General features: G+C 35.0%; 1 protein-coding gene across 2 annotated transcripts in view; it reads right to left on the reverse strand.

Annotated features, from left to right (window-relative positions):
- Positions 1–5,232: 5,232 nt before the first annotated feature.
- Positions 5,233–14,096, reverse strand: part of PTPRG (protein tyrosine phosphatase receptor type G) — a 743,582-nt gene continuing 734,718 nt past the window's right edge. For both annotated transcript variants that reach the window (XM_023200598.2, XM_023200591.2), the window contains 2 exons: positions 10,270–10,405; positions 5,233–9,728 (listed from right to left, as the gene is read on the reverse strand). In XM_023200598.2, coding sequence (XP_023056366.1) covers positions 9,582–9,728; positions 10,270–10,405 — 283 coding nt within the window. In that variant the 3' untranslated portion in view covers positions 5,233–9,581. The remainder of the gene's footprint in view (positions 9,729–10,269; positions 10,406–14,096) is intronic.

Raw genomic sequence — 14,096 nt, forward strand, 5'->3', positions numbered from 1 at the left:
ACCTTAATGACAACTAATTAGGCTATCATTATACCATACTTGTGGAACATCACCTTGAGTACAAAAATATATCTACTCAAGTATTGACTTTCATTTGGAAAACAAAAATAGTCTGTAGAATATGGCTGTAAATAGAAAACATTTTTACCTGTTCACACAAATCATTTGGAAGAATAACCTCCTATTCACTGGGTATAGTATTCTGAGTTGACAGAATTTAACACAAATATGTCGCTCTGTTGTCTTCTGGCGTGCATGCTTTATGACAAGAATATAAGTTCTTATTTACTTTTAGATAATGTGTTTTTTAAACTCTGGCTGCCTTCAAGATTTTTTTTTGTCTTTGGTATTTACAATTTGAATATAATATGCCTAGATGTGATTTTTTTTGGGGGTAGGAGGGGTAGTCATCCTGCTTGGTGTTCTCTAATATCCTTGGATCTGTGGCTTGATGTCACGAATACAGGAAAACCTAAGTCATCATTTCCTTAAGTATTTCTTCTGCCTCCTTATCTCTTTCTTCTCCAGTTATACAATATGTACATCATTTGATATTATTCCACAGTGTTTGGATTCTGTACACTGTTTTCATTATTTTCCTCTCTTTTTTTTTATTTTGGGTTATACATATTGACCTGTCTTCAAGTTCATTGGTTCTAATAAGTGTATTACATTGTGGTTTCGTTTTGCATTTACTTAATGACTAAAGATATTAGTCATTTTTGAGTATATTTTTATGTGCTACCTGCCAGCTGTGTATCTTTGATGAAGTATCTGTTCAGCTATTTTTCCTGTGTTAAAAAATTGGAGTGTTTCCTCTTATTAAATGGCAGGAAATAAAGATAAGTCAAGGAAGACAGCTAGATTTTTGGTTTGATTACCTGAGTAGATGTTACTACTGTTAGAAGACTAGGGGAAGAACGGTTAGGGGCAAAATTCCAGTTCTGCTTTTGTTATGTTAAGTTTGGGATGCTGATTAGATATACAAATGGAGATGATAAATGTTCAGCTGGATATAAATCTGGAGTTCAGGGCATAGGTTTGGACAAGATATATACTTTGGGAGTCATTGGCCTATAGAAAGTACATAATTCCATGGATCTGGATGGAATTACCTTAAGGTCTACTTCAACAGAAGCTTGGGGCATGCCAGCATTTAGATGTAAATCCAATAATAATGGAGATTTGAAAAGTAGCAAATATTGAGGTAGTGAAAAATCCCATCAAACTTTTTGAGTAATTTTCACTCTGCAAAAGCACCTAAGGGAGTTGCATTTTTTGGACCCCAGGTTGTTCTTAGCATGTTCCTAACCAGTAAGATAAGAGAAACATTAGAGAAACATTACAAGAAAATCTCAGAAAAGAACTGCTAACCATGTTGGAATGTTCTGACACAAAATCCAGTTCACATATTCTTAAGCAATGTGTCTTAAGCAAAAGTTATCTTAATAACAAATATTAATGATAAATTCTGTTTAAGTTCTCATGATTGTCCATCTTTCCATGGAAAATGTTTCATATCTAATAATCTATTATAAGAGCCAATCCCATATAGCTATTTTTAAGTGGTCAATTTTGAAACATTGTCAGGATTCCTGAGTCATGAAAATGTTAAATATTGGCATATATTTTTAAATCTACTGTTTAAACACCAAGTGTTATAAGAAAAATAATCGTAACTTATTTAATAAGTCAATAGTGTTGACACAGGGAACAGATAATATTATTTATATAGTGAGATACTTTCACCATATAAATACCAAAACATGAAGTGCCTGTAATTTATGGCCACTTCTTCATAATACAATAATGAATGGCTAATGAGGCCAGGTAAGGCTAGGTTAAGGGATGATGATGGTTGTGATGATGACAGTGATCTACTGAAAATAGCGAGAGAGATAGGAGATAAAAATTGGCTGAGGAGAAAGGAATTATCATTGTTTGTATTGGCTTATAGAGTTTTGGGGCAGAGAGAGAGCACTGCTGCTAGTGAAGGAAATAGCATTCACCATTTTCATAGTATTGTGCAGTGTTCTGTGCCTGGTCCTTGACATTAACAAATATTATTAAGCCTTCTGTTGCACTTTTCTGAAATTATGGAGCTTTTTTCTTTTTTTGAAAAAAAAAAAAAACAAAAAACAAAACAACTTTCCTAGAAGGCACAGAGTGACTTAAATGGTTAGAAGAGAAATATTCAAGCTTTGGGGCATCATGTGTATTTATCCATTCCCTGCTTCTGCCACTCTTGTTTCTGGACAGTAGGATGTATGTGTTGCTTTCACTACCTACCTTCAGCCCCATTCACCTCTCTTGGATCTTACTTGGCTTTGTTTTGTTTTGTTTTGAGACAGAGTCTCGCTCTGCCACCAGGGCTGGAGTGCAGTGGCATGATCTTGGCTCACTGCAAACTCCTCCTTCCGGGTTCAAGTGTCTCCTGCCTCAGCCTGCTGAGTAGCTGGGATTATAGGTGTGTGCCACCACGTCCAGCTAATTTTTGTATTTTTAGTAGAGACAGAGTTTCACCATGTTGGCCACGCTGGTCTCAAACTCCTGACCTCAAATGATCCGCCCACCTCGGCCTCCCAAAGTGCTGGGATTACAGGCATGAGCCACCACGCCCGGCCTTTATTTGACTTTGTGAACTTCTTCATTAGTGACAGAAATTTCTCAGTATTTCTATTTAACTGGGCAAGCTTAGGTAGCTTGACTCATTATTGACAAAAGGTCTGCCAAGCAATTAAATAAAGCAATTAAATAAAGTTATGTGATACTTAAAATGGCTAGTATTAATTGAGTACTTACTATCTACTATCCCAAGATCTTTGCATGCATCATCTCATTTACTCCTCAGAGCAGTCTATGAGGTAAACATTAGTTTCTGTATTTTAGATGAAGAAAATGGCACTTAGGAAAGTGAGGTAACTTGCCTCATAACACCGTAAGTGGCAGAACTGACTGGCACCCTTGGCTTTTTGACCCAGTAGTCCTCATCCTTGAACAGTTTTTTACTATATGGAAAAATGTTTTCTGAGTTCTAGTAACTAATATAGAATAAACAGAATTTTGTCAGCATACTATGTAATAGAGAGTGTCTGGGATTACAGGTTTTACTTGTTTGCTCACATTGGTGCACAATAGTCTTTTTTATTCTTTCCCTAAAAACCATCTCTACTATAGTGCCAACTAAATATTTTGGAATAAATTGAAGAACTAATTTTTTTAAGACTAAATTATCATCTTTGTCTCATCTAACTTGAAATGCCTCTGCCAACAACTTTACATTCTATATAGAGTATAACTAACATGTGGTCTGTAGTAGACATGCAGGAAATGCTTATGGAATGGATCCTAACATAGTGCTAAAGATGTCTCTGGTTTAGAATGCTCTCCTAAGCTTTGCAAGGCCCACTGGATATTGCTACAGAGCCTGCCTTTACACCCTGCGAGTGTAGGGTGTGGGAAAGGGAAAATAGTTTATAGGCCAGTAACTACAAGACAAATTATTTGAAATTACCACAAATTAGATAAAGTTAATTTCTTCTTTTCAACTTTTGAGCAACATAATTGTTATATTCTGATAAACTGCTGGTGTAATTATCCTTTTCTGCCAAACTTCATAATCACAAAAGCCAATTTTAACTTGCTAGTAACCAACTTCTGGTTCCCATCTTCTAGTGCCTTTATGTGATTTTACTAACATAGGCAGGAATTTAAAGCCATTGTCTTCAATCCTGTCTCTGAATCCAGGCATGGTCAGTAGTGATTTGTTTCTAAATCTCAAAGTTCCACAATTAGCTGTCTAAAAATAAGAGTTTTGGACCAGTAGCTTTTTGTACTCTGGTTTATTTCTGCCATTTATAGTAGCATAAATGAAGCTTCCTCGTCTAGGGTTATGTCCTGGGCAGTAAAAACCATGGAGTAGAAAATTGATTTTTTAAAATGATTTTGAATAGTCGTAACTGCAGCTTAATGGAATCATCTTGGGTGAACCCAGAGGTAGTTAGTAATGTGGGAACCCACTGTGCCGCGTGCTGGTTGTCTAGGATTTTCATAATGAAAGATTTAGAGATAGTTCTACTACCACTCTTGGTTGGTGGTTTACTAGCCTGAGATGCAAGATGGTGTCAAAATTCTTATAGGATATCTCAGAGGCAGCTGCTCACAGGATCCAGGCAGGTTAATTAAATGACTGATGATGGCTAGACATAAGGTGATAGGGAGCAATGTAGACTTTGGTGAACTGGAGAGCATATATTCCACCTAAATGCGAAAACTGCTGTTCATTTCCATCTTGTTACTGTCATGGGAGAGAGTGAGCCTGTTATAACACCCAAATTTTTTAAAGGAGCTTGAAACCTGAATCTTAATGCAAAAGTTTTCATTTTTTAAATATTGGTAACTAATACAAATTTTAAAATTATGAGCCAAATACAGTGTATCTGTGGACTGAATGCAATCTACAGGCCATCAATTTGTGGACCTCTGGTGTATCCTATGATAGAGGGTAGTAGTTTCCCTATGGGTATAATTTGAGAAAGACTAGGATTATATCATAAGACATTTCATTCTTTTGTGCTACAGTCATTCTTCCCCATACTCTTCACACACTGTTTCTTAAATTCCTCATGACTTAGCAAGAGTGAAGTATCAGCTCTTATCTCTATGGTAAGAAAAACTGGGGCCTTGGGTAGGAAGAATTGAGCACCCAATGTGGAGCCACTAAAATTAAGACAGAATGGTAGGCCAAAGCTGCCAAGTTTGGGACTTGTATACCTGTTTGGAAATGTCAAAAGTCCTTGTTAAGTAGAAGCAGTTGTACTGATCCTACACATATAGATTTTCCAGAAGTCTTACCAGGATATATCCTTCATCCTACATAGTTAAGTATTAAAAGAGCTGTTACAAATCTAGTTGATACACTAGAGAAAACAGTAAATCTGTTCACAACTTAGCAGCGGAGTCATAAACCAAATAAAGTTTGATTCCTTAGATAAGAAGGTAAAAATGTCATTGTTTACTCTTTAAAGGAGAAAGAACATTGATAAATCAACCCAGCAAAGACCATTCTTTTTGGTTTGCTGCCTGTGTAAAGATGACTACCAATGTTCATTTTACTACCATGAAAACTCAGACCAGAGGGTTGGTGGGTATTACTGTGATCTGTTAAGGGAGACTAGTAACCTGATTTTATTGGATAGAGACATTTTCATAGAAATGCTCAGCACTACTGAATACATCAAAAACCATACTTTATTTTATGTATAGCAATACAATTTACATATTAAATAACACTATCATAGAATGATTTGATATAGTTTAAACAGAAGAAAAAGGGAAAATTTTCAGGTTACAAAACCCCTCCCCCTGAACAAATATTAAAAAAAAAACAAAAACAAAAAAACACACTTTTTCCAAATGGGTCAATGTGACGAATGTATTCAGTGACTAATTATGTCTAATTCCTATTGCACAAATGGTCAATGGAATTAAAAAGAAAACCCAACTTTCACAATCACTGCCTCAAAGAAATAACACACGTTGGATTCTTTTGGAATGTAAAGATGGTTTTTGCTACTTCAATACACAGAAAGTTGAATTCACATATCCACCACAAAAAGGAAAAAAAAACTATGACGGAGGTGAAACTAGAAAAAAATTAGCTTTATATGAAAATATAAAATTCTATGATTATATACCATAGATACAAAGTTCCCAGAAGATGCTTACCCAAGCAACAAAATATTTACAGTTTTAATGATTTTTAGCTATTTCAAAATGAAGTGAAAGAAACATGAGTCAACATGAAGGCAGAATTCTTTAGAAACAATGGCTGCTTGCTAGTTTCAAATGTCCTAACAAAAAAGGAGTCACTACCCCAAATGTTGGAGAGTTGCGACATTTTATAAAATTGACTGTCTCCTTTTCTGGAGATGTTTATTTCTTAAAACTCAAGATATTTTTCTTGAAATTAATTATCCTCTGTAGAAAATGCTTCCCTTTGCAAATATTTAACAAAAATACTAAAAACAGTTTAACAGCTAAGACAAAGTAGAGGCCAAATATCATTATTACAATTCCTTCCTATTTGTAGCATGCCTTCTTTCAAGAGATAAGTAAAGCCAGGATTGTGTGTTAAATGGCAACTAAGGGAAAGCACAAAGGATTAAGTGAAATTAAATCTGTTAAAAAAAAAAAAAAAGCAGGCATTTTTCCTTCATATAAAAATTCACTGGCACCATTTGAACATAAACTTTAGAACATGGGAGTTGAAAATGCATTTCCAGTATAACCGCTAAATTCTTAAGACAAAACTACATTTTGATTCTTAAATTATGAGTTGGGTTTTTTTTTTTAATTTTTGCTTAGAATTAGTAATATATATCTTTGGTAAATTGGTATCTATATTTTAATTTTAAATACAGTATATATGCATTTAAGAAAAATCCATAACAAGGCAGTTGTGCTGTGTCATTATAAAATAATTATTTACTGATTTCAATATGTCACTCTGGGCTAAAAACTCCAGCAACCAGAACTTGAACACCATAACCCTTCTTTGGCCTTGCTGGACTCTTCTACTTGAATAGACTAAAAACTCTAAAGGCATAAAAATTAGGACGACCAATTAGCTAATCTTATTCTTTCTGAAATTCAGAAATTAACTTTTTTCATATTAAAGAAGATATCTTGGCTATCACATGTAAGAAAGAGTTCTCCTGATGGCAACAACATGTCTTTTCTTTGATGTCCAGCACAGCCATTTGGTCTGATCATTGCAATTTATTTTTATATGTTGTGTGCATTTTGCTTACCTAGAGCTAAATTCATGTACACAAACAGCTTGTTTTATAAAGTAGCACACATTAATTTGCGATAGCTATTTCCTTTCCCCTGAGTGCAAGTGTTAATAACCTTGTTATGTACGTAAGCAATGTGCTTATGTCTCAAAGAAAACCCTGTCTTTGAAACTCTGCCTCTGGAAAGATGCAAGCTGTTTTTGCCAATAACACATGAATAATAATAGTGAGGATCTTGCAGGGATGTCTGCAAGGACATCCCTGTTTCTTGCAGGGATGAGGACCTGCTAAATGCAATTGTCCTCATCGAAGTGTGTGTGGACCACTTTGGCAAGATGGGCAAGTAGGAATTGTTTATAATTCGGTGGGTCAGGATATGGAGACTTTGGTTCAAGCTTGCTGGAGACACACAGATTGCTCACAGGGAACTTCTAAACTCTTTCTTTTGTTGTTTCTCTCCTGTTTACTAGCTGTTTTATCGTGATTCTGAAACCACTGTAAGAAATAGCCACAAAATTGCATTGGAGGGTCTGCCTTTCCATGAATTGAGACCTCTATAAATAGCACAGGAGGGAATACTTGCTATTTGTCTTTGAACCAATGTTTACTTTTATTAAGAAAAAAATCACTGAGAAAGGGACTATGTACCCTAACTTGAACATTATTTTTGAACATCAAGCCCACTTTGCCATCTACTAAAAAGAGTTAACTCCTATCAATACTCTATACAACTAAAATAACCCACTTAATTGACTAAAAAAAAAAGTCTAGCTCATTGCTTTCCTGATTCTCCTCAGCATCTGGCAGTTGTACTGTTCCTGTGTTCAAGCTTTACTTGAACTTTACAGAGCTTCCTGTGTCACCTCTGGTGGGAGCGGAGGGGCTGTAAAGGTGTCTGTCATCTATAGCACATGCAACTTAGCATGCTCTCTTGAACATCTTATCTCAAGACTAGCTTACACAGCTCTTGAAAAGCAGAGTATTCCATGTTGTTGAATCTGTGTATTGAGAAGATGAGATAAACCCTGGTAAGTTATGTAGTTTACGAAAACTCTATTGACCCAGACTTTGCATTCAAATTCTTTAACTTGGCCCATAGCTTCTTTCTCCTTAGCAATTCTGGTCCTCCAGCACCATTCTGACAAACTTTATGAAAGCCAACTCAAGATAAATAGAACCTCAGTGCTGATCATCATTAATGTTTAATGCCTACCCAGATGGCATGACAGCAGCCAGCATGGCCTTTTTGTTGAAGTTAATTGACATAAAAAGTAAACAAAACCCTATTCTTCTTAACAGGCCCAGTTCTGGTGATGATTTCACTTTTGACAGAAGCTGTCCCTCAAAAGCAAACATGCAATAGAAGAAACAGATCTCAGTAAGTAGCTTATTTTTCTAACGAACACTACTGAAATTTCTTATTAATGCTGCTAATTTTCCCATTATGCACTGCAGGGTGAATATGGCTCCAGAGGCTGCATTAAATAACTTCCTTGAGCTCTAATGATTATTGGTGTCTTTTACTGATGTGTATCTGTTCTTGACACTGAACTATACAAAAGCATACAAAGCCATCTCCCTCTTTTAAAAACTTGAAAATGTGGGTATTATCTTTAATTAAATATTTTAATTCTCTCTCCAAATCAGATTTATCTATGTGTGGGAGTTTAGACAGTCCCAAGACTTTTGCTAATACAGTATTTCCAATTTAATCTTCAGTAGAAGAATGTATATAATTAAGAGGAGATTTATTATAAAACAGTTGGCAAAGAAGGAAAGAAAAGAATAGTAACTGTGTAGGTAGTTTTTATTAGATTGCTATACGAGTAATAGGGAATTTTTAGAGGACTAGTTTCAAAATTACACACCTGCAGTAGTTTTCATTCTTCTACCTACTGTGAGGTATGGTATTATAAACTAAGAAGCATTAATGGAGAGTAACTAAAGGGTCTCATAACTGAGTTGTATATAATATTGCCATCTTGCTATTGTTAAAGATAGCCCTGATTTTAGGATGTAGCTATTTTGGAGAGTCAAAATGGAAATAACACACATTGTCCACATAGCTACTGTGAAAGCTGTAATACAGAGTTATCCTTTATTTTGACACATTTTTAAAAAACTGTGAATATAACTTTGTAACTAATAAGGGATGGTCACATGAAGCAGTTCTTAAGCCTTCTAACTTCTTAAGGGATCTCTTAACTGGCATAAATGGAACTGTTTCAAGGCCATGACATTAACAGACCTTTTTAGCTCCCAATAGCCTGCTAGTCTGTAAAAGAAAACAATGCTATCCACTCCATTAAAATACAGAAGGCATACAGTATTGAACAGTGCCTAAAAAAAAGGAGAGGAGGACTGAAGAAAAGTACAGCATTGCCTGCTAGTAGAATGCAACTGCTTTAGCAATAATAATAATAATAAAAGCAATATTCACTGTCATAACAAAGACCTTCACTGTATCGGACTAAAAAAAAGTAGCATGTACGTTGTGATGGAATGTCACATCAGGGTTTGCTGTTGTGTAAGATTATAGGCAGTAACACTGATCATATAGTGCAAACTAGGTAACTTTGCGTTTCCATGTGTGAAATGAACACAGGTGCAAATGCTCAGTAGGATACCAGTAAGACATAAAATGGCAAAAAATAAATATCAAAACTTTTATCAGTGTAAAAAAGTAACTGGGTTATTGTATAACCTAGAGTCTGGCAAAAAAGGCCTCAAAAAAGTTCTCAGTCTTCAGAAGTTTACAAATTAAGTGCCCTTTCAGGATTCCAGTCACACTAGGGACTCCATGCTCTCGGCAGGGTCTGATTCATCTGCAATAAGAACAGCACCATTTTTGTCCACTGTCATGGGACCATTTCCATTTTCTTTAGTGCTGACCAAGCTGAGCATTGCTTTATAGACGAACTGGTATTGTTCCTGAAAAACAAGAGGAAGACAGTTTGAGCCAAAGAACAGCTTAGTCATTTCATGTAAGGTAGAAATACCAATTAAAATGGTAATTGTGAAAAACATACTAGAGAAACAGCAACATCATAAATGTTATCTAAGAAACTTTAAAAAAAATCATTTGAGAATCCATTATAGTCAAGACCTATACCTTCTTCATGTTCTTTTGATCTCTGTTAGCTTGGAACCAATTCTCAATGTTGATAGTTCATTAAGATAACCAGAGAATACTATCCTCTAAAGCAGGGCTTCTCAACCTGAGCACTACTGACATTTTGGGCCAGATAATTCTATGGTGTCTTGTGCTCTGTGGTTTGCTTAGCAGCATCTCTGGCCTGTATCCTCTAGATGCCATCCAATTGCAGTTGTGACAAGCAGAAAAGTCTCCAGACATGGCCAAATGTCCCCTGGGTGGGGGAAAATCACCCCAAGTTGAGAACTCATGCTCTAAATTGTGAGTCTGAGTTTCAACTGATGTAGTACAGGTTTTACAGATAAGCACACTACTTACAATGTCTGTGAATACTCCAGGCCTCATAAGATTGATCATTTTTGCAACCTGGAAAACATCCACAGCGTTTTCATTCTCTAGTTGCTGGGACAGGGTGGTAAGGGCACATAACATTCCTGCTGAAACTGCTCCATACCTGGGGGAGAAAAAAAAAAAGATGTGATTTCAGATGTATAAAGGGACCAAATATATTTAAATGAAATTACTGTCATGTATTTTCATAGAAACTAAGTAGACTGTTTTGACGTTTATTCTAAAGACACGAATGAATGAAATGCTGGATGGGGGAGGGATTTGGAAGCTAGCATAAAGGTGACATTTGTTTATGAAGTGGAATATCCCAAATTGGTTCATTAGACGTTTAGCTTGATATCTAATAGGAAATGAGAGGTTCAAAAGTAGACTTGGGAGAGCTAAAGATGATTTGGTATTGGTGATGAGTTGGGTGGTACAATAGAAAAAACAATAAAGAGAACCTCTTAACTAGAGGTTATTGGACAAGCAGCCAGTGATGAAGGGCTCTGAATTTTTTTTAACAATTCCAAATAGTTAAATTGAACTTACAGATTATGAAAAATTAAAAAATGGAAATATATAGCTCCAAACAGACAATTTCCACAATTAATTTCATATGAAGTAATTATTTTTGGCACTGAAGTGGAACTTTCCTAATGAGAGCACTTTCTATGAAATCCTTGGAAAGATAAATATGGTTCTCTTTGCTTCACAAAAAAGTCTTAGAAAGGTAGTAAATTTCCATCAGGCCAGGTTGGTAACTCCACTTTTCACAAGAATCTGATGGAACATAGTTTCCACATTAGTGATGAGAAAACAGATGGATTAAATGAATTGTTCAAGATGCTGTTGCTGGCTGGTGGCAGAAATGAGACTGGAGTTGAGACACCCTGTGCCCATTGTTTTTTGAAAAACTTAAATATCATTTCTAAATTGTTACATAACATTAAAATATTACATGTTTTACATCTTTAATACAAATAAGACCAAAGTCCCCCTTAGCCACCACCCCCCAACCTTAGAGGTAGCCTCTCCAGAGGTAAAAATTATTACACATGTAGATACAGCCTTCTAGATTTAGGTATATCACTACATTTCAGTTCAACTCATTATTTCATCATTATTTCGTCTGCTACATGCATACCAGGTTTACCTTCTAGATGGACATTTAGCTTGTTTGAATTTGTGCACTTTAGCATAGGTACTGAGTAGAAGGGCTAGGGTCCCAGGTATGCCCATTTTTAGTTTTAAAGATACTGCCGTATTTCTTTCCCAAGTGGTTGTTACCTGTTCATACTATTCCCAGCATGAGAATACTTGCTTCTCCTCATTGTTTTAAACTTGAAACACTTTTGCCAATCTGATGAGTGGAAGACTGTATCTTACTAGGATTTTAATTTACATTTCCTTGATTACCAGGGAGGCTGAATGTCTTTTTATGAATATTGACCAAGTATATTTCCTCTTCTGAAAGTGCCTAATTAACACTTTTCTACTAAGTTTGCCTCTTTCAAATTAATTTATATAGGAGTTATTTTTACAGTGTCTGTAGTACTTGTGAGTTTTTTTCCCCCAATCTATTTCTCTTAACATTGTTTGTGGTCATTTTGTTATACGGAAGTATAGTTTAGATGTAATCAAGTTGATAAATCTTTTATTTTTGACTTTTATTGGAATCTTGTTTGAGAATGCTTTCTCTAACCTTTTTTTTTAAAGATACTCTCCTACATGTTCTAATTTTACTTTTTTACATTTAATTGTCTAATTCATCTGAGTCTTATTTTTGCTTTGATGTAAGGAAGGGGTCTGATTATAGTTATTTTTCCATTGGATAACCAGTTGTCCCAGCATTTCTTATTTTACATTGTGATCTTTTCTCATTGACATCAGCTTCCTTTTTAGCATGTACTACATTCTTATATATGCAAGCCTATTTCTGAACTCTATTTTGACCTTTTTATTCTGTTTGTCTATTTTTTGTACCTCCCCATGTGTATCCCAGTTCCTTAATAAGTCTTGATATCTGATAAAGCAAGTTTCTGTAATAGTCTTGGCTGTCTCTACATTTAATTCATATTGTTTTTAGCGATTCAAACATATAATTTTCATGTTTTACTGGTATAACTCTAACCTTCCACCTGACTCCATCCTATTTCATAGTAATTTTGAAACCAGATTGTTAAGGAACACAAACATTTTTGTTGGGATTTTGATTAGGTTGCACTGAATATAGAGATGGATCTGAGGAAATTACCATCTTTTCAATCTTGAGTGTTTCTCTTCATGAACACGATGTCTTTTCTCCATTTATTCAGGCCTTTTATAGCTTTTAACTAGGTTTTATAGTCTTCTTTATAGTCTTTGCCAATTTCATTTTTGGTAAATTTTTAGGTACTTTAGAGTTTGTTACTCCTATTAATGGCCTCCTTTTGTGACGACATTTTCTGTTTAGTTTCACTTCATACATGGGAAAGTTACTGATTTTCACATGGTGAAATTGTATCCGGTCAAACAGAAGAACCCGGCGTAAGTTTTAATAGTTTGTGGATTCTGTAGGTAGTTGACATCTTTATCTGCCAATAATGCGAATTTTCCCTCTGTTCAACTTTTATGCTGCTTCTATCTTCTGCTTTTACTGTGTTGGCTGGCACCTACATAGGCTTACATACTAGCACTGAAAGCAAGTATCATGTATCTTAAATGTTCAAGCCTCTATGTTTTTAATATTAAAATGTTTGCTAATATGCATCTGGTAAATAACAATTATAAAGGTAAAGAGGATGCTTTCTATTTTTACTCTAAGTGGTTTTTTTTTGGAGGGGGGTGTCATGAATGGGTGTTGTTTTATTGTACGCTTTTCAGTATCTATTGATTTTTTTTTAAATGTCTCTAAAAATGTCCTGAATTCACTGATAAACTTTTGGTAATATATCAAAAGCTTAACACCAGCTCTACATTACTAGGATAAGTTTTTCATGATGTGTAATTAATTCTTTTAATATACTAGGTTTTATTAGACACTTTTTATTGGCATTTTTGCATCAGAGTTCAAATAAGCAAGCTTGGCCTATACATTTCCATTCTGGTGCTAAGCCTTGTTTGTTTAAATCAACGTTGCATTAAATCTTCTGTGTGTTACTGTTCATATGTAGCCTTGGTCAGGACTTGTGGGCCCTAACAGGTGGAAAACTCATTCTTTTATTCAGTTTTTAGTGATCACTAACATGGGTTGTGCTTTATGTGCCATGTTCTCTTATAGGTATTTACATGTACCGACTTAGTCCTCACAGTAACCCTATGGTATGGGTACCAGTATTATCTCTATTTGAAGTTGAATAAATAAGGCACATTTAGGTGAAGTAACTGGCCAAGATCGCATAGTGAGACTAGAGTTTAAAATTGAACTGATACATGTAAATGGCTCAGAACAGAGACTGGCACACACCACATATCATGTGTTCACTAAGTGTTATTTTACTATGCTTATTTCTAGGCTTAAACATTTATTAGTATAGAGTTATAAAATCTTAAATGCTTATTTTCTTTTAAAATATGTATTATTTTTGGCTTTTTATTATAGAAAATGTTAGACACCAAAGCATAATAGTACAGTAACCTTCATGTAGTCATCATTCAGTTATAATCATCAACAGCTCATGGCCATTCTCATTTCATTTCTGTTTCTTCCCCAATATATTTTGAAGCAAATCTCAGGTGTTTTAGTCATAATTTAGTATCAAACTCTAAAAGATAAGCACTTAAAGGAAACATACTATCGCACCTAAGCAAATTAACAACTTTGGAATTTTTTG

The sequence above is a fragment of the Piliocolobus tephrosceles genome, chromosome 2, assembly GCF_002776525.5.
Source record: "Piliocolobus tephrosceles isolate RC106 chromosome 2, ASM277652v3, whole genome shotgun sequence".
NCBI lineage: Eukaryota > Metazoa > Chordata > Mammalia > Primates > Cercopithecidae > Piliocolobus > Piliocolobus tephrosceles.